Here is a 23,876-nt window from a genome sequence, read left to right on the forward strand (position 1 = left end):
ATCAAGTTTATATCAGTTTATGACCACAATTGACCAAATAATGCAGAACATAACCAAAAATAGTATTATTATTTTCAGGATAACCTGAAACTTTTTTTTGTTATGTTAAGGAAAAAGGAAGGATTTAGTAGATTATTCCACTAAATCCTTCCTTTAAACTTGCACCACGATTGCATAGAAGGTATTTTAGGTCATAAATCTGCAATAATATTGAAAATTGACGCTATTTTCCTCCATTAGCAATGTTTGTGTACCTTAGTTGTACCAATAGCGCCATCTGCGCTGAGCTTTGCGTAATAATCGGTGGTTGACAGACAGTAAATCTGTCACACACGAAGCTTATCATGGCAACATTCGTTGTCTTTTCAAGAAAGTGTCGTGCTGTCTGTAGTGCGTGTGTCGTTTGCAGAATTTGTTCTACCTTGGAATAAAATATTTTTAACTATTTATAAGTTACGTCGTGATGTCAGAACATGTTTTACCGGCTGAAGAGCCGATACGGTTCATAGCACCAGTAATTCAAGATAACCCTACAGGATGGGGTCCCTGCGAAATGCCGGAACAATTCCGCGACATGCCTTACCAGCCCTTTAGTAAAGGCGATCGCTTGGGTAAAATTAGTGACTGGACCGTAGTGCAAGACAAGAAATATCAAAGTAAGTCATTAAAAAACTACATTTTGCTTTAGCTTAGCTATTTATTATGGCTCTGTAGATATGTTTTAGGTTATGACAACTTTCGCTGCAACTTATATCAATATAACTTCAAAGATCTATATTCCACGTAATTGATTAACAAACCCAATTTATTATACCCATAATCTGAGTAATGTTTTGTTTTCGTTAGATAAGTATGCTTCTCAATTTGGCGCTGGCTCGTCGTACGCATACTTCCACGATGAGGACGAAAGCACTTTCCATCTGGTGGACACGACGCGCGTCCAGAAGCCGCCTTACCAGCGAGGGCGCGCCCGCGGTCAGCGCGGACGGGGTGCTAGAGGAGCTCGCACTCCGGGTGGTATGACTACTTTGAGTAAGGTAATTTTCTTTTATTTATTTATCCAACTTAAACACAATTTAGTTATAACTATGGACCCAAAACCATGTGATTACATAACATTTCTGTTAACTAGAATAAAGGTATATATCCCATCAATTGAGAGACAATAGATAAACATTTGACTGGTGCATTTCAATCAGTTCATAAGGCAAAAGTTAAATATTGTACCATTGTCAATTTTGTTTCAAATTTACAGCAACGTGACCGCAAATTAGGCAAGAGATGGGGTCAACGAGGTGCTCCTATGAAGATCCGGGATGCTTCAGTAACTGTCAGACCCACTTGGGTTACTATTGAAGACATGGACTTCCCGCGCCTTGCTAAATTGTCTTTACCTGGAATCAAAGAAGGTAGGTACTGTTTAATTTATTAAACAATCCCTCGCTCAAACATATTTCTGGTCTTCAGTGTCATTAGTTGTTGACATTGACCACAGTCAATGATAGATTGGGCATGCCCATTCTATTAAAAATGTTGTACACAACATTGAGTTATAATGGCCAAGAAAACAAAAGGTTTGACATAAACATGTAAAATTTTACTTTTCTTCACATCTAATTACACAGCTGTCATGGTGTTAATTTTTTTTTATATGTTGCAGGTGAAGACATTGTTTGCTCTGGTACTTTAGAGTACTATGACAAGGCATACGATCGCGTCAATGTGAAGCATGAGAAGCCGCTCCAGCGTATCGACCGCATTTTTCATACGGTAAGGAGATATTGTCAAAATAAAATAAAATACGGGCAGCTTTTTGCAGCTGATGCATCTATATCAGGAAATTGAAACATTTAAAGAAACTATTTCTTGTTCACTTTTGTCCACTTTTACTAAATGATTTAATTATTAACTAGCGTCAAGTCCCGACTTCGCTCGGGTAAGAATATAATTTTACATCTAAACCTTCCTCTGGAATCACACTATCTACTGGTGAAAACCACATGAAAATCCGTGCAGTAGTTTTTTAGCTTATCGCAAACAGACAGCCAGACATTGCAAAGGACTTTGTTTTATTATATGTAAGGATAAGGATTTAACGACAAACTTAAATAGATTTTGAGCAAAAAAGTTTCTTTTTTGTAGTTATTGAAAATTTGCTGTCTTTTGTTTTTTAATCTATACTATTATTATAAAGAGGTAAGTGTTTGTGAGTTTGTATGTTTGAAGCGGGTAATCTCCAAATCTACCAAACCAATTTCAAAAATTCTTTCACCATCAAAATTCCCACAGGAGCCAAGCCCCGGGCAACATCTAGTCTAGTTAATAAATAAAGAAATTAACATCACTTTATAGGTGACAACCACTGACGACCCTGTGATCCGTCGGCTCAGTAAAACTACTGGGACAGTCTACGCTACAGACGCCATCTTAGCTACTATCATGTGCTGCACTCGTTCCAACTATTCCTGGGATATTGTTATTGAGAAAATTGGTGAGTTCTGTGTTATTTTTATACATTTTTTTTCCAATTTCCATTTTGGTGATTTATTTAGAATATCCTTTTAACACATTACCTCCTAACCTATTTCAATATGTAGAAAGTTTAAACTATTAAATTTATAACTATAAAGGCTCCATACTTTTTAATTGTATCCATGGACATGTGTACATCTTTTTCTTCCTCTATCATGTACATAAATCTATTTTAATATTATAAAGAGAGTATTTGTGTTTTTGTTTGTAATGAATAACTTGATAACTAGTGGGCCGATTATGATCAAATTTGTCACAGTTACAGATGAAGCCTTGAGGAGTAACATAGGCCATATTTTAATTACGGTTTTACACGGGCGAAGCTGGGATGAACCACTAATTCATTCATGTTTGTGTTTAGAATCAAGGAAACCAATTTTCAAAAATAAGTTAAAAAGCATGTGTGACATGTATAACAAGTCCATTTAAATAGATGCTTGAGTATTTAAAAAAAAACATAATGTCTTGCTTGTAACAGTGGGGTATGTTGATTAGTTAAGAGTACCTACTACTCTCTAATAAAAATACTGTACGTTGGCGTAAGACGTAAAGAGATGAATTAATTCAGCTGAACTGGCATGGTCTCGATAGCTCAGTGCTCAAGAGCACTGTCCCGGACAGATAGGGACGCGTGTTCAATTCCCGTTCGATTCCAGAATTTTTTCATCTCATTATTTTCAAAAATAAGTTAAAAACCGTGTGTGACATGTCAAACAAATCCATTTATACAAAGGAAAGCAATTTAAAATTTGTATCAAAACATAGATAAAAGTAACAGCCGAACAATACAACAGATAAAGGTTACATAAGTGTAGGAGATACAATCTATGGTAGCAATAAAATATTGAACTTCACTATGTCTGTTCCAGGCGACAAGTTGTTCCTGGACAAGCGCGACAACACGGAATTCGACCTGCTCACCGTGAACGAGACGTCGGTGGAGCCCCCCGCCGACGACGGCAACTCCATCAACTCCCCACGGAATCTGGCACTCGAAGCCACCTTCATCAACCACAACTTCAGCCAACAGGTATGCTTAATTTGTTTATGCAAATTGATGGTGGTAATTGTTACATACAATTACCACCAAATTTATAAACTGTGTAATGAATTATTTTTATAGTAGCTGTTGCCACAGTGGCAAAATGTTGCCAATCTCACTCGGTTCTCCAACAATGGGTGATCGCCAATTCAAAATTCACTTCAATACAATGCTCCATTTGGACGTGAAATAAGGACAACCAAACACACTTTCGCTAGTATATACCAGTACATGCAAGATTATTCTTTGAATTTGTCAACTAACATATCATTTTAACCCACTTAAAAAAAGAAGGAGGTTCTCAATTCGTCACGATCTTTTTTTATATAAGAGCTCTTTATTTCAACAAAAATTCCATTACACTAACTTTGAAAATTGATTGGCCTAGGTGCTCAAGTCAGGTACAACTGAACCCAAGTACAAGTTCCCTGAGTCGAACCCGTTTGTGTCTGAAGAGGAAGAGGGTGAAGTCGCCTCAGTGGGTTACCGCTACCGCAAGTGGAACCTTAACAATGGTGTGGTGAGTACCAGTGATTCTGTTTTATCACTTGACAATTTAGTAGGTTTACGTTTCATATTTTTTTAGGGAAAAATGTATGTGTAGAGGATATGGAGTGTTCTATCTACGGCGGAACCACAAGCCAAGCTAAAACCAATGAACTTGGGTATATTTATCAAATTTTATTGCTTTTATACAAAATATACTGCAGTATAATTAACACAGCAGGTTTGTATGCGTCCTGCAAATCTTTCCAACTATCGCCACTCTTCTGTATTATGTAAACAGTATATTCTCATATAGCTGGGAAGTGGTAGGAAAGGGTCGTCACATTATCGCTGCAAGCAAGAATGACAAGCTGTCGCTCGCAGGTGCTGGTGGCGCGCTGTGAGCACGACGCGGTGCTGCAGGGCCCGCAGAACGAGACGCAGTTCCTGACGATCAAGGCGCTCAACGAGTGGGACTCCAAGCTGGCCAGCGGCGTGGAGTGGCGCCAGAAGCTGGACACGCAGCGCGGCGCCGTGCTCGCCAACGAGCTCCGCAACAACTCCTGCAAGCTCGCCAAGTGGACTGTGCAGGTGAGTCTTGAGCTAGCCCCAAAGTAACTTCTAAACTTGTATTATGGGATACTAACTCAACGATACTATATTCTATAACATATACATATATAGATAAACATCCAAGACCCAGGTGCAATCTGAAAAAAAAAAACATTTTTCATGTTGACCTGACCGGGATTCGAAACCGGGACCCCCAGTGTAGCAGTCCGTCATGATGACCATTAGGCCACGGCGGTCATGACCGAGTGCAGGTTTTAAGTAGGTACATAATCTGGGCAGGCACTGATTTGTGAGTCCAAGTAACTTTATATTCACATAACAAAATGCGATCCGGGTTTTAAATCACTTATTTATTTATTTATTAAATCACGACAAGGTTGACTTACTTGTAATCTATCAGCTGCGAATGCTTTGAATGCAATTGGTCCGAAATGTACATTGTTTCTGATATTATAAAATACTAGATGAGCAAATTTTAGTAACAAAGTCATCATCATCTGCAATCCTCCATGACCCTGGAAGACTGCTGAGTACAGATCTCCTCTGTCTACGCCAATCTCTGTTCCGGGCCAGCCATTTCCTTTACATTGTATCATATAATTGGAGAAGCTCCCACTGCTTGAAAGATTTAATTTAAAGACCCCATTTAATTGTTTTCTCAACAATTAAATGGGGTTTCTCACCTGGTACTTTGTGTGACTGTGGAGCGTCCATGGTAATTTTTTTTGTCTTGCTCAAAATGTCCCTCTTGCTTCGCACAAAACATGAATGAAGCCAATGATAAGACAGTTGCTATGGCCAATGACTAGGCAGGTACTGTAGTTTTTTTATTTTAAAAAAGGTACAATCACAGATTACAAAACTTAAATTACTAATTTACATAAATCTGCACACCTTGTTAATTCTGAAATCCTAATGACGATTGTACACAACACTTTCAAGTAAACATTTAATACGTGTTACTTCCTGGTTTAAATTAATCTAAATTTGTCTGCTTCGACACGAAAAGAAGTATAATAAAGTAATGTGAATTCCCCAGGCGCTGCTGGCGGGCTCCGACCAGATCAAGTTCGGGTACGTGTCCCGCACGCAGGTGCGCGACAACGCGCGGCACGTGATCCTCGGCACGCAGCAGTTCAAGCCGCACGAGTTCGCGGCGCAGATCAACTTGTCTATGGACAACGCCTGGGGCATCCTGCGCTGCATCATAGACATCTGCATGAAGCAGAAGGACGGTGAGATTTTGTTTTTTTCTATATATCGGAGATGTGCCAAATTTATTTGAATAACGAATGATTTATTCGTCGCGAAATTTAGTTGCGAGTAAATTAGTCGTAACTAATTTATTTGGAAATAACTTGCCCACGAATAAAAAAATCATGATAATAATAGTCATTCAAATAACAATTACATACGTGACGCCATTATTTTCATACATCTGGTAAGACGAATTTGTCAACAATTGGTCAAACAATATACAAGTACATACAAAGTGGTACCTAATCTATCGTGAGTAATCCTTATTCCGAAGTTTCTAAAGTGTTCGCTAGTCGCGTCCACTGTAACAAATACACGAATTGTGGATATTAAAATTTGAAATTTTGCGTGAAGGATTCTTCCATTCGTATGTATTTTATTACTTGTATTCTGCTCAAGTCTTGTACTCCTATGGGATTCGTTGCATGTTTTCTTTAAATCAAAATCGTTATTTCAGGTAAGTACCTGATAATGAAGGACCCCAACAAGCCCTTGATCCGTCTTTACGACATTCCGGACAACACGTTCGAGTCTGACGCTTCAGAAGAAAGCGGAGACGAGCCAGCTGACACGCCATTCGCGCCTTTATACTCTTACGGAAACGCCAAGAGAATTTAACCCTTATTTATTTAACCACACGTAGCAAATCAGCGTATTGTTATTTCATTTATTTCTCCTTTTATTCTGTAAAGGTCAGGTCATATTTATAAAGGCTCAACAGTGAATGTAACACATGTTATATATATTTTTATTCATCAGAATACAATTTTATTGTCACATATCTTGTTTAATTTATAATGTGTCTTGTTTACTGAGGTATTGTAAATATCGTTCTGATATGAAAATAATATATTTACCTATGCCTACTGATAGTTCTTATCTTACTCTCTTTGCTTATATTAGTTAGTAATTTGATTTATAAACTTTGGCATTACAACTTATTATTATAAAAAACACTAATTAATAGTTAAGTTACATAAACACAGCCGGCACACATTGATTTCATGCTTCAATGGTAATACTTTACAAATTATTCAAAACTGACAACTAAGTTTTAGCCAAAAATAAATATAATTTATATGATTTTGGCAAATGCACAACACTTGATTTCAAATAACGTAGATTTATTTGTTCAATAATATTATTTGTTCAGTTGTCAGCCTTTTATACTGATTTGATGAATATTGCGAAGTGTAAATTACATGCATAACCTAATATGTATAAATATTTTCTTTACTGTTCAATATAATTTAATTAACATCTTGGACGGCATTTTCACCATTTCTTAAAGCCTGCTCCTCAGCAGGCCTTGCTTGCATATTATCTTGAACCTCCTCTAACGTCTTGCCCTTCGTCTCGGGTACAAAGTAATACACGAATAAAATACCTAAATACCCTATAACAGCGAAACTCCAGAAAACGGTGTAATGTCCAAACATATCTTTCAAATTTTGATAACATTTGGTTACCAAGAAACTCAACACGCAAGCTAGCATCGTGGCTAAGCTGCTCGCCACAGCTTTCACATTTACAGGGAACAATTCCGCCTGCATCACGTAAGGCAGGTTCCCCACTCCACACGAATAAGCAATGTTAAAAACAAACAAGCCAACTAGTGGCAGAGGTGACAAGGACGACATGATTTCCTGGCTCACTCCCACAGAGTCTTGTAGGAAGAAGTAAAGGCCGATTGCAGTCATGGCCAATGAGACGCCGAGGGACGACAACATCAGCAGTATTCGGCGTCCGAACCATCGCGTAAGGAATGTTGCTCCAATACCTGAAACATTTGCAGAATGGTAATTTTACAATCTCTATGTTCTGCAAATCTAGATACCCTTCACATAAATATACTAGTGGCCCGGCTTCACTCGGGTAAAAACAAAAATTTTTACACCTAAACCTACCAGCATGAAAAATATGTTTTATAATATGAAAGGATAAACAGCCAACACAGAAAATTCAATATGTATCTTTGTTCTGCAATTAAGTGAAAGGCATTTTATCATTGACCTACGCCTGCGAATCAACAATTATAAATGAAACATTGTAGATGGCATGATAAGAATCAAATTTACAATGGGATAATAATGTTATCTTTTTACTAGACAGCCGTGCACGAACGATGTCTTTAACGATACACCGATATTATTTGCAGGCAAATTATAGCATTGTGTAATCTCTATTTAACTAAAAGTTAGGTAGATGTATATATAATTAAATGCAAAATAAGCTATAATAAAATAATATCTAATAAGATACGAAATAAATAAAGTTTATATTAAACTATACATAAACTAACGTTAATCCGCGGTTTTGTCGGTGTCCATTAGAGATGAAACCTTAACTAGGTAGGTACGTTCGTACCTTCGTGTTGGTACAATGAGAACAACAATGAGAAGTATTTATAATGCAGACTGACAGAAAATATTATTCTATTTTTAAAAATTACGAACTACTGCGTTAATGTTGTGTTAAATTGTAGTTTATTATATTTTTTATTATCGTCGTAGGCAGGTGTCGTACAAAGCACTATGGAAAGGACGTACGATTCACAACTCTGTAAGTTTGCGATCCTCGTTAGAATCTATGTCTGTAACTTTCAATTCTCGTTAATCAATGTACTATTTCTGTACTTCGACACTCTTAACTATTAATAGGTATGCGGAATTTCAAGAGAAAAGGCGTTAGGTAACAAAAATTTTGATCGCTATTCCTTTGTCTATATTATGTTAATTTATAATCAATAGTAGGTACTCACCGGCAGAAAGTTGGACAAATCCATAGACTATGCTAACATGGGGGCCTGATATAGACACGCTCTGTCTGAATATCACTTCCAAATATGACTGTATTACTAGTACACCAGTCATGTACTGTAGGATCTTCAAACCTGAAAGTTTAGACCAGATTATAAAGTGGCGTTATTCAAAACTCTTATTGCTCTTTGTACCTAATACCTAATGTAAGAGGGCAAAAAAATGTTAAGTATTTTTAGAATTTTAGATTCCTCATTATCTTTAACGGGATAGAGAGGGGCCAAGTGTCGCGAAACTCGAGGAAAAATTCAGCTTGATAATGGGCTTATTGGTGGTATTTACACTGACATTGCTAGCCCATCGCCTATAAGAAGAATCCTCAGTTTAAGATAAGTAGAAAGGAATATCCCTTTCTTCCTTTGACTTTTAAAATGTAACGTTGTTGTTGCTAACAACAACAACGTGGCCTGTTTGTTATGTTATATCAGAAAATACATTGATTCGCGTACGCGTCTTTCCGAATTCGTCGATAGTGTGTGACTACTATAATTAATAACTAACTATAAAAAATGAACTCATATGTACTTTAGAAAATCAAGATGATACTTGCCCACGACAATGTAGATAGTTTTCCTATATCTCATGTTAGTGAGGAGTTCCTTAGCGGTCGTTTTGTTTTCCATACTTGATATTACATGCGCGCGCATAATCGCCAATTGGTCATCTACCCACTGAAATACAGTCATTACAACATTATCAATTAGGAATACTCTTTATTTAAAGCGGACAATTGAAACTTTAGAATAGAAAATATTTGACAAAAAGTACCTTTTCATCCCTGCGCCCTTTTAGATAAATAAAAACCTTTCTTGCTTCATCCGTCCTACTATCTTTGAGGTGATAGTACGGGGACTCAGGTATCCATAGACAACAAAGGCCATAGACTATGGGTATCGTCACGATGATCGAGTTCAGTGCTGTATAGGAGACGAACGGGCCTATCCCATATATGAGGAGGCAACCCAAGTTGTTCATAACTTGAATCAGCATCCCGAGGGACGCTCTTATTTCTTTGTCTGCTATTTCTGTCACGTATATCATTGCAACCTGTAATGTATCAGGTTAGGAACGTGCAGTCAATATTTACGTTGCTATAGAATATAATTATATCATAATTTCAATAAAATCGCTTTAGATAGATTACACGTTTTGTTTTTGTTGTAAAAAAATTGCGGAACTAAAGTTTACACTCATACTAATTGTCAAGCATGTATAAACATAGACTTACCAAAGTATTTACATATAACTTACCACAGCAACAGTTCCTGTAGTCATTCCAAACATAAAACGCGCCGCATACATCAATTCTGGCCATTTTGTAAATAAAATAATACACTGCAATAGAATAACATTGATTTACTTTCTTCTTCTTACTTCTGATACTTTTCGTGGACACATATTCCAGGGGCGTGGATATCTCCGACTGTTTAGGCCTCCGGCTAACGATTAGAATTAAAATAGGTGTGCAATGCATGCGAGAGCATGTGGTCACTTGGTTTTTATGTAGTGTTTACTGTTTATTTTACAGATTAAAAAAAATATAAACATAGAACTTACGCCACCTAAAAGTCCCGGTCCCGAAGAAATTAGCATTGTACGTCGACGACCAACTTTATCGTTGAGAACTTGGCCCATGTAACAGCCGAGCAGCGCGCCCACTGACAACAGCGACACGACCCATGATGTTTGGGCCTAAAAATTCATAAATTAATTATCGTCGAAATTATACTGAATTCAATTAATTAAATGTTAATTAACTATAAGTCGACGTTTCCACGACCAGTGCAGTCTCCGTTGGACGGCATGGCGGCTACAAGGCAAATGATCAAGGCTGATCGGAGGCCTAATTCCTATTTTATGTTTTATACAGTTAAATATGTTATGAAAACGTTTTTTTTTTTTAATAATTGGTATTGGTAGGCTACAACAACGGAGCACGACTGAGCAATCTGGCTTAGCTCTATCGATAGTAGGTACAATAGACTGTCAGTCTTTGTAATAGGGTCATAACTACAGTAATACTCCTAATGTCTATATGTAGGTCTGTATTTTCATGACTATCACAAAACTCATGGTCAAAGATAAGTGTAGTTCGTTTGTACCGTTATGGTTTTGTAAATATTTCCTATCTAAAAAAAGTCTGTACAAATATGAGAAATCTCCGAGCAGTAATCCTAGCGATTCGATGCGGAAGTTTGTTCGCAGATCATTCTTTTATGTTGCTTATTCTGTCATATTTATAATCAGTTGTTACGCTTTTTTATAATTGTACCGGCACACCGACCCGCTCAGTATTTATTATTAACTACTTGTCAAATGTTTAAACAAATTAATTTTTTTAAATATTCGTCATTTAAATACATACATATCGTATGTATTTAAATAAATGTCATAATTATGTATTAATCTTGTTACAATTTGTTTAGCCCTTATAGTCAGTAGACTACACAAATAGAGTAATTTAGATACGTTAGTTTACATAAAATAATTTATTTGTTTGAACCATCGTAGATTGTACTTTGCTTGAACTTTTATTAAATGACTGAGGTTGCGAGAATTTTAAAGGAAAGGATCAGGATATTTTAAAAGCAGGTCAAAACATTATAAGGTACAGCTGGTTCAGAATTTGATCGCAGGCAATCAAAATGTTTACCTACCCCCATTTCCTTTTGTTATAATCACAGGTTATAATCTATATCGTCAGTATACCATTAATATACTTACATCGGTTATAACAAGGTTAGCTTCACCGCTTTTGAACTTAGGGATTGCTGGGGAGGTCCACGATATCGTAGCACCGGTGAACGTGAACGTGAGGGATGCTAAAAAAGAGCAGAGGAGAGAAACAAGGTAAGAACAAAGCGATGCATATAAATTCATGGAACCCATGTACGTACTTACAATGTTTTATGGATATAGGCAATATATTGTAATTCTAATGAGTGCAATAAAGGGCTCTTGTTTATTTGTATTGTAATCAAGCATTAATATTAGCTAGTATATTATCTCCTTGACCTTTTTCACACTTGTGGCGTTGGGTTCTTGGCGCTGTCACTTGCCATTTGACTACACTCCCTTCCTATTTATACTTTCTCTGCTAAGTATTTGGCTGTTGTATTATAGGTATTCCTCGATTAGCATAGACGGCGGTGGCTTATATTAGCCAAGATTTTCTAAACTGATTTGTAGAACAGCACTCTAAAAAATTTACATACTTCTTACAAAATAGCCACAAACAAAATTGCTTCGATTCCAATGGCATGAGCCCAATTAGATTGGGCTCATGCCATATTGTAATGGCCAAACTGGCCTTATCAAACCCCTGTCAATTTTTACACAATTTTCCTGTATTTCCTATGGGTAAACCCAAATTATCTAACATAATTACATTAACACAGCAAGTAACATATTTTGCGAGTAATCACACATAGTTTCCATACATATACATATAGTTAGTTCCATACATATACATATACACATAGTTAGTAGTCTAGGTAAGTACTGCTTGCATATCCGTTTAGTTTACACATTTTACATACCATTATCCCCGTATTCTAGAGTTTACTAGGATTTCACATTTGAATTTTCGCGCGTAATAACTTACCGCAAAATCCCGCCAAGTATTGCACTTTCCTGGTAACTTTAGCACTCATTATCTATTTAAAAACACAAAGGCAAATAAACAAAGTAGGTGAACGACCTTTTTTGATTTCATTTAAATGTATTTTTAGCTATAGATAACAAAATCGACCGTTTCAACCACACTTCGCTACCTCATTGTAGGAATTCTGAAACGATACTAAAAAACAAGTGTGAAGTGAACTGTGAAATAATCGCAAATACAGTAGGTAGGTATCAAAGTATCAATGTCTTGGCATGATATGACGCATCATAGGAAAATATGTTTTATTAATTTATAAACTACATACTAGCTGCACACCGTGGTGTTACCCGTTAGAAGAACCGACCAAGAGCAAGTCGGATTTCCTCACGAAAGGTTCCGTTGCATATATTTAGTTACCACAAACCTCTATGGGCACGTATATAATGCGTGCAAAACAATTTTTTTTTAGCTAATAATGCTATGTTGTCTAAAAAATTTTTTTCATCCCGCGGTTACATGTATGGAATAATACTATACTAATATTTATAGAGGTAAGCGTCTGTGAGTTTGTATGTTTGAGGCGGGTAATCTCCGAAAAAATTCTTTCATCATTAGAAAGGTAGGTAGGCTATATTTTATCTCAAAATTCCCACGGGAGCGAGACCCCGGGCAACATCTAGTCCTTAATAATTTTATTTTTCAAAATCATACTGCACAATTTTGTAGCGGTTCATGTATTCCACATGTACTCAATGAACCTCTACAAAATTGTGCACCTTGTATCAACCTACCAAATCTCAACCTTATAGTATACATAGTCTCCGAATAAAATTATTCCAACTTAAGGACATGATAAAACTATTTGACTACGGTACCCTAAAAATACACTCACAAATACATAGTAGCTCCATCTACTTTATAAAGCATGATTGACTACGTTTTGATCACATCCTACGGGAAGCTCGTAGGTACTGCCATACTAAAGTTATAAAGAGAAAAGATTACTATTTTATTGTTTGTAATGAATAAACTCAAAACATATTGGGCCAATTTTGATGAAATTTTGCACAGATATAGACGAAACCTTCAGGAATGGCATAGGCTTTTTATTATGGTTTCACTCGAGCAAAGCCGGGGCGGGCCGATCGGAATGAATAAACTCAAAACCTACCGAGCCGATTTTGATGAAATTTGGCAGTGACATAGGTTACTTTTTTATGGTTTTACCCGAGCGAAGCTGGGGCGAGCGGTTAACTAGCCGCTCGCTCCAGCTTCGTTCGAGTAATAAAATGAGATGTAAATAACAAACCCGCAGTGAACCCTCTGAACTGTGTATGATATACAAATGGGGACTAATATAGGCATAGTGCAGCTAAAGCCCATAAAAAGAAACAAGAAAATTTATTTCATTATTTAATTATTATAAAACATTTTAACGAACAAGAAGTCATCTATTTAGCTAGAAGTTTTGTTTGATTCAAAATCTTGTGGCATTTTCTCTATTATTTTTCTCATTTGCATTGCTACCATAGGGTTATTTGTGCAGATATCAGCAACAGTATATGGAGGTAGAAGGCTAGCATTTCCTAGTGAGATCTTATCTTCCGATTCAGATACTGGTAATAAATTTTCCTTGAGCCAAGCCATTATTTTGACTTTTCTTTCTGAAACTTCTAAGTCTGACATGGGTTGTTGTTTGTTTTCTGGAACTTTCATGTGTGGTGCGGGTAATTGTTGAATACTAATAACAGCATGACCCGGTATTAAACTGGTTTTAAATGAATTTTCACAAATCCTCAGCAGAATTAAACTGTAAGTAAAAATACAAATATATACAACTAATATTAAATTAACCTGCATGAATCTTTATGTGACCATAATAGAAAATTTTTTGAAGCAAACTATTTTGAGGCACACCTTAACTATCCCTGGAGCACAACTTCTAAAAGTCATGCAAAGAAGTGCACTTTTTAGTATGTGTGCCTCTAGGATACTATCACAACAATACTATAGTTGGAACATTACACCTAATCTAGATAAACATTCAAGGATTGCCTGATGGCTAGGATATCTGGGATTTTTCTGGAATTATGTACTAGCTTTTGTGAAAAAATTGTCAAGCCAAATATACTTAGCACTGATATAAATAAACTATTAGGTATACCTATGCAGGACTGTTTAAGAAAGTAAATAATGATAATAATTTGCATCGCAGTTAGTTTAAACAATGATTGGACACCAGAATTGATTTTGTTCATAGCTCAACAAGACATGTTCAGGAAAAGACAAGGCTGGATCTGGCAACCCTAGACTTGGTCCATGTCCATCTTGACCTGACCGGGTGTCGAATCTGGAACTTCCAATCAGCAGTCCGGTATGATGATCATCTACTGAGGTAGTGAGTAGGCTTGCCAACTCAAAAAAAGGCATTCCCAGGATTTCACAGCTCATTTCTCAGACATTAGTATATTAATTACATGGGACATAACCAACACATAGAAAATAAGTAGTAAAAAAACTATATATTTTTTTTCAAATTAAAGAACAGAAAACAATCAATACAAATGTATGTATGTCTACAGCTTGAGCGAACGAACTCCGAATGTTCTTTAAGCGAAATCCATATTGCGTAGGTGATTATTAATATTATTAATTAATAAAATAAACATATAATAATATTAATGATCACTGATTTCCGGGATAAAAGGCATCCTGCAAGGGGTCATGGCTGGACGGCCCCAAAATTGACCTAGAAGCGGGACGTCCCGGAAAATCCGGAACGGTTGGCAAGTAGTAGTAACAAGTGCCTAGTAGTGAGGAAACAATAATCTACCAATCTAGCAACAAGTATTTAAAATCATTAATTTTAATGGTGAAACGTACTAACCTATTTGTGACTGGATCAATAGCCTGTACATATCCTTGAAGAGAGCAATTTTTTAAAAGGCGTACTTCAATATATTTACTCAAAAACATTCGTAATGTTTCAGGTTTCCTTGTAATGTCGGTGTACTCGTAGACTTCATTTAACGACACATTCGATACATTGTCGTCCATTATTATAATTCAATTATTTTCAATAAGCATTCAACGCGTATTTTTTGGAATTTATCATAAATTAATAAAATGAAAATAAAGTTTGAGCGTGTTAATCTCTGTAAACAAACAATGCATGATGTTAGATAAAGTACGTAGATACCTACAGATTATATGTGGCCTAGTCAATGACTAAAGGGCCAGTATAGTAGGTACTAATCAAACGAAATGACAGATGTTGTCATGACATGACATGAAATTACGACATGAGATGCATGGATTTAGTAAGCAAGCACTAATAATTCGTACCTACTAATAATTCGTATTCGTAACTACTAAAATTACGCAAAGCTCAGCTCAGATGGCGCTACTGGTACAACTAAGGTCATTGCCCTGTGCAGCCATTGCCCATACAAACATTGCCCTGTTGCAGATTTACTACCAAAAATACCTTCTACGCAATCGTGGTGCGAGTTTAAAGGAAAAAGGAAGGATTTCGTGGATTATCCTGAAAATAATAATACTATTTTAGGTTATGTTCTGCATTATTTGGTCAACTGTGGTCATAAACTGACATAAACTTTAACTTGATTTTAAGATCTTACTTGTATGAAGTCCATATTTTAATAAGTCTTCACGTGGGAAGTGTTCCGAGCTTCTTTTCGACCATTTACTAACTCGAAAATTTTACAACGTGAGGCGTATTCCATTGTTTTCGAAGTGTTTTTATCTTATGGAAAACGATTTTTCCCAATATTTCGATTGCACCCGAATATATATGCTACATTGTTATTAGTATATTTTCACAAACGAATGCTTACATAATGAAAGGATTAATTAAGTACTCTAAAATAAACGTTTTAATCTACATAGTAAGGCGGCAAAGCTTTTGTATACCTAACATACACTTCTGTACTCTGGCGGGATAAATGTGCAGTAACACTCCCTAATAGTAGGTACTCCGTACAACGAAGCACTTATTACATCCATGGGACTACATTCGACTAATTACGATCTGTCATGCATCATGCAAGAGAGCAGGCAATACTGACGAGTGAACAGGTTTTTTTAAATTATATTACTGTTATTACTATGGCAACACAAGCAACCTATTCCGGGAATAACTTTCTTCGTTTTTTTAAAAACGAACTAAACTAAACCTAGGTACTCTTGACTTAAGATTCAAAATTGAAAAGAATATTTATGCATACAACTTGTTCAGTCATTATTATATCCATTGTTGATTGTATCCGGACGTCGTGTGATAATAAAACGCTGTGTGTGTTGTGTGACACATTAACATTTAGTCCTTTGCAAACAGTCCGCTAGGTAAGTACTGCTTGCACATGTTTTGATTGTTAAGTGCGGTAGGTAGCTTGGCGAATTGGCGGTGGTTCCGATTATTATAATGTTAATCTTACAAATTAGTAATATATAAATTCCTTTTTTCAGGTATCTAAAATGGCATCAGCGAGATTTAAAAAGTAAGTTTTACGTACCTAAACCATTTCATAACTAATGTACCTACGTACAAATACCTTGTAGATAGATGTACCTACCTATACTTGTAAAGGTTATAAGCGCATCTGTACGTACAATACATGTCACATACTCTTGAAGATAAGTTACTTTACCTAAGTATTTTCACCTAGAATGGTTTTCACTTAGGTATTAGATTATTTGTCCAATATTATTGTTTGCTTGCTTAGGATTATAAAACGAATACCGCATACTGGTGAACGAACAGCTTCTAACTTTGACTTTCTGCTAATTAGATTGGCGGCGGCCGCATTGGAGCTTCCTGAGTGCCCTGTGTGCATGGAAACGATGTCGGCACCCATATTCCAATGCCAATCTGGGCACAGTCTCTGCAGCTCGTGCACGAGAGTACTATCACCCCCAAACTGTCCCATATGTCGTCAGCCAATGACGCAAATACGGAACTGGCAACTTGAGGAGATAATTGCCAAAGTGAGTACCTAGGTTTGAGTCTGCCCCCCAATCACGCTAATAATTTTAGCTGCAAGGCAAGTGACCACAGAAAACAATTGAAATAGAAAACAAATGTAACATTTTTCGTAGGTACTATTGTTAAGTTATATTAAAAGGCTGAAACGCGACTGCAATGTATTCAAAATACTAAGAGAGTATAGATAGCGCCAATAAAGGCGCTAGCTTTGTTGTTGCAAGTTGTAGCAACCGATTAAAATGTCATCATGTGGTATACGTCTATGACTGTGTTATTGGTGTCCATAACTCAATAACTATGACGTCACGAATATAATTTTGTGATAGGGATTTCGCCTCTAGCCGCGCGATAACGTTTCAATCAGAGATAAGGTAACTAGGTATATGGCGTGCGGGGCCCTTCTAAATCTATGGATCCAATGCATCAACAGCACTGTTCCTGCTTTTGACAGAACTGATTGTTAGACCTTGAACATGACTCGACAATAATTTTAATTAAATAGCTTAATTTTTATCAGCAAAGACGGCTGTCCAGACTACTTTTCACGTCCAAGCACGCGAAGTACATAGTTACACTTGTTTGTTCTATCTCAATTGATTTCTGTGCAATTGACCTACGTGATCGATCAGGCATTGTTTTACCATTTCGGTTGCAATTGCTCTTGGTAGGTAACTTGTTTCAACAACGACCACGTTTGTTTACGATTCAACTTTGATCCAAGAATTTGTTGACAATTTTCGCGATAACCGTAATAAAAATTAAAAACAGAATAGCAAAAATAAAAATAACAACAATCCAAGTTTCATTTTTTTTTCAAGATTCAGCTTCAAATGTGCTTATAAGCACAAGCTAGATAGATATAAGTCGTTTATATAAGTAGGTACTAGCTTATTCCCGCGGCTTCGCCCGCATGAAGTTGCCTGCTAAGGTGGAACGACACGATTTTCATATAAACTTTCACCCCCATCATAGTCATTTGGGAATTGATTTTTGAAAAAGCCTATGTTTGAATGGAGGTCTTTAACTACTGCATACCAAATTTCATCAAAATCGGTCCAGCAGTTTAGCCGTGAAACCAGAACTGACAGGTAGACAGACTTTAGCATTTATAATATTAGTATAGATAGTATATCGATGATACGAGGCCCCCAGGCTATGCCACAGGGGCCGTGTGTAAGCAAAAATTAGTAAAATACCTAATTTATTTTACACGGCCTCTGTGGCATAGTCATGTATAACCAAATGTACATAAAATGGACAAGCCACGGAAATGTTTACGCGATTTATTTCATTCAAAGTCGAAGGAAAGACATCTTCCTCCTTATTTTGGGCCCCCTAATAAATTTGCCTGTCCAAGGCACGCCAAGTCACTCTCACAAGCGGTACGGTAAGTCTCACTCACTGCTGTTAATTTTTGCATGGTTGTATCACGAACAACAAATATCGCAAAAAAAGACCTATAGTTTCCAGTTTTCCACTCGACTTTATGATATTAACTTTAAATAAATTAAAATAGTATCATCTAGTATTTGTTTCAGGCTAAGGTAAGCTGTCCGAATAAGAATCAGGGATGCGTGTACACCATGGTGAACTGCGACGTGGAGGAACATCTGAAAGAGTGCATCTTCCGAGAGATGGACTGTCCACTCGGCGCTGTGTTCGGAAAGTGTTCTTGGAAAGGTAAGTTTACGAGTACCTAAACCATTTTTGTAATACTTTTTGGGTCATACTTTTATCTCTCTCTCATCTTAGCATTCTCCCTTTTGTTATTTTCCCTCCTTTTTTTTCGCACGGTTCAGCATCCTTAGTTGTCAGACTATTGGCACATGTCATCCCTGGCGAAATCAAGGCAGCGTTTCTTTGGGCTTGCCCTTTGTATACAGTGACCTAGCTAAACATTTCTTCCTACGTATACTTTGTCTTAGTATGAGCCTACATTCTTGTTATATTTGACCGAGCGAGGTCTACAAATCCACTTGGGACAAAAATACATTTTTTGTATGTATGTATGTTTGTTTGTTTTTTTTTTGCGCGATACTTTTGAACCATTGGTCTGATTTTGATGAAATTTAAAAGGTATGTAGGATCTGTCAATAGAATTATTAAGTTCATAGGGCATTAAAATAGGTTAAGTCGTTTTTTAAATATTCACAATTTTGTAAAAATGTATTATGTTCGCGAGGTCTAAGTTCGCGGCGAACAACTATAGTATAATATTAGGTCCTTACATATGAATAATTGGCCATTGGTATATGAGGAATAAAAAGTTGAATAATAATATAATATATTTATTTAATCAAATTAAGAACCATTAATATCTATGCACTTTTGCCATCTCATAGGTCATTGATCCCTTTACTAAAAAACCATTCGGACGGGAATCAATAAAATCTTCGAAGGCGGTTTGGACTGCCCTATCGGAGTTGATTTTTTTCTCCTGGAAGATGTTATCCAAATGTCGAAAAAAATTGTAATCTGTTGGAGCAAGGTCCGGGGCTATGAAGCTCCTCTAATTTGGTAGCCGTCTGTTGTGCAGTGTGTGGTTTAGCGTTGTCGTGAAGCAGCAGTGGCGTGGAGCGATTGACCAGCCTCGATTGTTTAGCAGCTAGTTTTCCATCATAGTTTGCAATTGCTGACAATAGACGTCACGACACGAACGACACCGGCACTAGTCCACCAAAACAAGTAACTTTTTTTGGGTCAATTTTCGCTTGGGGCAGGATTTGGCTGGCTGGCCAGGGTCCAGCCATTGCGATGAGCGTTTCCGATTATCGTAGAGAATCCACTTTTCATCACAGGTAATGATTTGATTTAAAAACCCTTCATTATTGTGCCGGTTAAGTAATGTAACGCAGCAGTCGACACGCGTTTGCCGGTTTGCTTTCAAGTTTATTAATCTTCCCAATTTGCCAAGTGGATTAAAATAATTTTATCACTAACACCGAAGCCTGAAGCTAACTCGGACATGGTTTGTGATGGATCCGCTTCCACAATAGCCTTCAATTCTTCATTATCAACTAGGGACTCCGGCCGTCCACGGGGCTTGTTCTGCAGGTCGAAATTTCGTTCGACGAAAACGTTGGAACCAAAAACGCACTGTGTTTTCTTTTGCGACACGACCGCCATACACATCATTAACCCTTCGATTCCGCAGCACTGGTGCCACGGTGGAACTCGTACTCATAAATAACGCTATATTTCAAGTTTTCCATTTTGTAAACTGAGTGACGCAAACAGAAAAATCAGAAGAAAAAAAACAAATTAATAACGGTTAACGAAACACAAATACAGCTGTATAAATTTGAATTTGGAATTCCTAACCAAAGAGGAGAAATTTGTGATTAAAGTGGCCAGTACAACAAAACGCCATTTCATATATAAGGACCTAATAAAACTTATAAAAAAAACTGTTATATGTATTATTTCAGAAATGGTAAAAGTCAAAAGAAACAATTTGTTTCAAGCGGGTCAAACATGCGCCCAAAAGTTGGCAACATACCTATGAGATTACCACGTGAGCAATGTTACTTACTTAAGTTTGATAAGACATTATTGCTTTTAATTGCAGGGCACTTGAAAATGATGATTGAGCATTTCAAGGAGCGTCACCCTGCCCATTGCAACATCAGCTCCGACAGCGAAGTGGAACTGGATAACATCAAAATTACAGAGGACGATCGACACATGTTCCTTGTAGCTCAAGGAAAGCTGTTATTCATAATCACTATGAAAATTGACACGCTCCAAAAGATGGTCTACTGGGCCGTGCAGCATATTGGTGGGAAGAAATCTGCTCAGCAACATGTTTATGAGATACATGTCAGCAGTAAGCAAGACACTCGCAGGAAGACAGTGTTCATAGAACATTGCTTCAATGATGCTATTAAAGCGGACGAAGTGTTCCGCATAGGAAAATGCGCAGTGATGCCTTTAGACGTGCTAAGCCACTTTATAAAAGACAGGAAGCTGTCATTTCGTTTCTTCATCAAACGAATGCCACCGGTGCAAAAAGAAAAGATTAACAAGGGGGATGTTAAGAAAGATGAAAACAAACCTCCAGGGCCGGGCAAAGCACCAAAAGGGCCTAAACCTGCAGGATCCCACAATGCTGGGCCCAAAGGCTTCAAGAAACCTGCTAAAGCTTAATTTTTTATATAAATTTGCTAAATTGAATATTGTTAGCAAATAGGCAGGTATTTTTGATTAAGTTACGATTAACAAACTTATTACTTTAATGTTTTCTTTGCTATTACATGATAGATAGGAGAAAAAAATAGAGATCCAAATTTGTTGGTAGTTGAGATGACGAAAATAAAACTGCAGATCGCATCGCAGTCGTATACCTAACAATGGCTTGAGATTCGTGATATATAAGTTTCGTTCGAATATATCCATGCAGATATCAAATCAATATACATATATAATATTGATATCTAATCTTTGAATGTAGACATTGTATCTCAGTTAACTTTTTTTTCATCAGCCGATATCAAGTGATACCTATACTGCATGTCCGGTAGGTACGTAAATACCAACAAAAATAAGATGTGATCTTTTCACAAAAATTATCGAATTTTGTTATGATAGTCAACGCCCCGAAAGATATCCTGCGACAATATCTGGCCAGGTTGTTGTCGTCGTCAGGACTTATTTCGTGGCGCCACATACTTAGGCGATGTATGATTGATTGATACATGATTTTCGTAATGCAAGCTCCACACTGTCGCCGATCTCAAAAACGTGCCGTCGCGAATGCGTGTGCATCGAAAAACCAGCAATACTGAGTCTACAAAAGTTGACAATGTGGAGCCAGCATAAAAAAATATTTTTTGTTTTTACAGAAAGTGATTTTGTGTCCTTATATGTTGCTATATTGTATTGTTTTCATAAGTTTGGGTGAAGTGAGTGGTTTAATTTTTAAAATATCGTTAAAATATCTCATGTAAACTTGTATTATAGTGGATCAACATAACGCATACATATTTCGATTAATAATCGTAAGTGTGGTTATATACCTATACTTTATATACCTAGTTACATTTTTATGTGGTGTAAAGCGAAAAATTAAAGATTTTACTCTCACTATGGACCCAACAAATAACATTCAATGTAGAACAATTTTATCATAACATCTTCCTATATCCTTAGTTATAATTATTTTGTCAGCAAAAGGTAGATGTATGAAACAGTTGGATTTAAACAATTATTTTAAAAATAAAAGATGATATGGATTTTATGTTTTATTGTCTTACAAGCTAGTTCATTTCTTGGCCTTGGCCTCTCGCGCCGCTTTCCTCTGTGCTGCCCTAGCGAGTTGTTTGGCTGGCTTCAGGTTGCCCTTCTTGCAAAACCTTTGGTTCCTCAAAAACTTCGGGTCCATCTGTAAAATGAATTACATTAATAATGCTATGGAATATGCCAAATTTCAATTTTATTTTTGTCATTTGTTGGGACAATTTTTATAGGCTTTACTGGGACTCTGGATGTCATATGAGACGTTGGGGATTGCCCCATGAAAAAACATGAGACCAGGGAAGTTTCATTTCCATCAGGTCCCCTATGTGATTACGAGTGCCGCTGTTTTCAATTCTTTTTATTTGAATCAATGGCCTACAGAATATTCAATTCTTTGTAAAATCTTTGTAAGACTTTCTTTACCAACATCAACAATTATTAGTAACAGATAAGTAGGTACATAAATGCTAAATTAAATAACATACCCCTAAGGTAGATTCGTGCCTGAACTTGGTCGGCTTTTTGATGCCATTCCTGTGGGCTTTGCGGTCTGAAAGTAAATAATTTCCATAGATTAGGTTAAGAGTTTTACGTCTACTAAAATATAGATTTAAAATGCAAAACTAATAAGTAAAAAATCACAATGTTTACTTACTTTGGTTATGATTTGTGTGATTCTTAGACTTTGCCATTTCGTCCTAGGTGTCTTACTGAAATCAAGAAATAAATGTGTATCAAATCACTTAGGTCTTTAAACGTTATCATTAAGAACTATATTTATTGGAATACTTTACGATATGTATAATATTTTTAGATTAAAAATGTACCAAAACACAAAACTAACCTTAACGTAAACTGACAACTTCAGAAAGAAACGTAAAGACAATAATTTGTATGACTTAAACTTGACTTTTTTTTTTTTTAACAAAGATAGGTTTCCATTCTTCCTACGCTTCCAATATAAAACTCCTTTGCCAATATAAAATATGGTTTGCGCATGGAATTAGTAGGTACTCCGTCCAACTGGAAAGTTCACTGTGACTGTAAACGTGTGGCGTGCCGAAAGAGAGCCTCGAAATCTTCGTGCGTCGTTTCTGGCCAGGGTGACCATGTTAAAAGAAAATTTCTGGAATAGGCACGAGTCAGTACGAAGGCAATGAAGTGTGTTTTTATGAGTTGGTATTTAATATAGTAGCATAATTTCTGTTGTATTTAGTTCTGTTGTAAGTATAAAATTTCATTAGAGATACTCGCCACAATCCGCGAGTGAAAGAATAGCAGCTCTCGTACTTATAGAAAAAGGTACTTTTAAAACTAACTAAA

General features: G+C 36.6%; 5 protein-coding genes across 8 annotated transcripts; 2 read left to right on the plus strand and 3 right to left on the minus strand.

Annotated features, from left to right (window-relative positions):
- Positions 1 to 330: 330 nt before the first annotated feature.
- On the plus strand, positions 331 to 6,669 carry eIF3d1 (eukaryotic translation initiation factor 3 subunit d1). The gene is made up of 10 exons (XM_053751957.1): positions 331 to 656; positions 847 to 1,037; positions 1,256 to 1,409; positions 1,661 to 1,770; positions 2,353 to 2,491; positions 3,402 to 3,562; positions 3,963 to 4,094; positions 4,445 to 4,651; positions 5,673 to 5,868; positions 6,348 to 6,669. Exons 1-10 carry the CDS (start codon positions 464 to 466, stop codon positions 6,506 to 6,508), a joined length of 1,644 nt encoding a protein of 547 aa, XP_053607932.1. The 5' UTR covers positions 331 to 463; the 3' UTR covers positions 6,509 to 6,669.
- Positions 6,612 to 12,534, minus strand: LOC128673833 (facilitated trehalose transporter Tret1-like). 2 transcript variants are annotated; one of them, XM_053751961.2, is made up of 8 exons: positions 12,314 to 12,534; positions 11,434 to 11,531; positions 10,267 to 10,401; positions 9,961 to 10,044; positions 9,478 to 9,771; positions 9,260 to 9,380; positions 8,652 to 8,783; positions 6,612 to 7,670 (listed from the first exon to the last, which is right to left on the minus strand). In XM_053751961.2, the coding sequence occupies exons 1-8, from the start codon at positions 12,360 to 12,362 to the stop codon at positions 7,141 to 7,143; spliced, it is 1,443 nt and encodes a 480-aa protein (XP_053607936.1). In that variant the 5' UTR covers positions 12,363 to 12,534; the 3' UTR covers positions 6,612 to 7,140. The 2 variants fall into 2 exon arrangements, with proteins under 2 accessions (XP_053607936.1, XP_053607937.1); XM_053751962.2 differs by having other exon boundaries at positions 9,478 to 9,756; positions 12,314 to 12,532.
- Positions 11,422 to 22,549, plus strand: LOC128673834 (E3 ubiquitin-protein ligase Siah1-like). Of its 3 annotated transcripts, XM_053751965.1 has the most exons (6): positions 11,442 to 11,559; positions 14,574 to 14,687; positions 16,802 to 16,833; positions 17,125 to 17,320; positions 18,857 to 18,998; positions 20,887 to 22,549. In XM_053751965.1, the coding sequence occupies exons 3-6, from the start codon at positions 16,811 to 16,813 to the stop codon at positions 21,462 to 21,464; spliced, it is 939 nt and encodes a 312-aa protein (XP_053607940.1). In that variant the 5' UTR covers positions 11,442 to 11,559; positions 14,574 to 14,687; positions 16,802 to 16,810; the 3' UTR covers positions 21,465 to 22,549. The 3 variants fall into 3 exon arrangements, with proteins under 3 accessions (XP_053607938.1, XP_053607940.1, XP_053607939.1); XM_053751963.1 differs by lacking the exon at positions 14,574 to 14,687 and having other exon boundaries at positions 11,422 to 11,559; XM_053751964.2 differs by lacking the exons at positions 11,442 to 11,559; positions 14,574 to 14,687 and adding an exon at positions 16,569 to 16,678.
- Positions 13,699 to 15,560, minus strand: LOC128673835 (uncharacterized). Its single transcript, XM_053751966.2, has 2 exons — positions 15,201 to 15,560; positions 13,699 to 14,123 (listed from the first exon to the last, which is right to left on the minus strand). Exons 1-2 carry the CDS (start codon positions 15,368 to 15,370, stop codon positions 13,769 to 13,771), a joined length of 525 nt encoding a protein of 174 aa, XP_053607941.1. The 5' UTR covers positions 15,371 to 15,560; the 3' UTR covers positions 13,699 to 13,768.
- RpL29 (Ribosomal protein L29) lies at positions 22,546 to 23,532 on the minus strand. The gene is made up of 4 exons (XM_053751968.2): positions 23,398 to 23,532; positions 23,209 to 23,263; positions 23,039 to 23,103; positions 22,546 to 22,698 (listed from the first exon to the last, which is right to left on the minus strand). Exons 2-4 carry the CDS (start codon positions 23,243 to 23,245, stop codon positions 22,579 to 22,581), a joined length of 222 nt encoding a protein of 73 aa, XP_053607943.1. The 5' UTR covers positions 23,246 to 23,263; positions 23,398 to 23,532; the 3' UTR covers positions 22,546 to 22,578.
- Between the last annotated feature and the right edge of the window lie 344 nt (positions 23,533 to 23,876).

The sequence above is a fragment of the Plodia interpunctella genome, chromosome 11 (assembly GCF_027563975.2).
Source record: "Plodia interpunctella isolate USDA-ARS_2022_Savannah chromosome 11, ilPloInte3.2, whole genome shotgun sequence".
NCBI lineage: Eukaryota > Metazoa > Arthropoda > Insecta > Lepidoptera > Pyralidae > Plodia > Plodia interpunctella.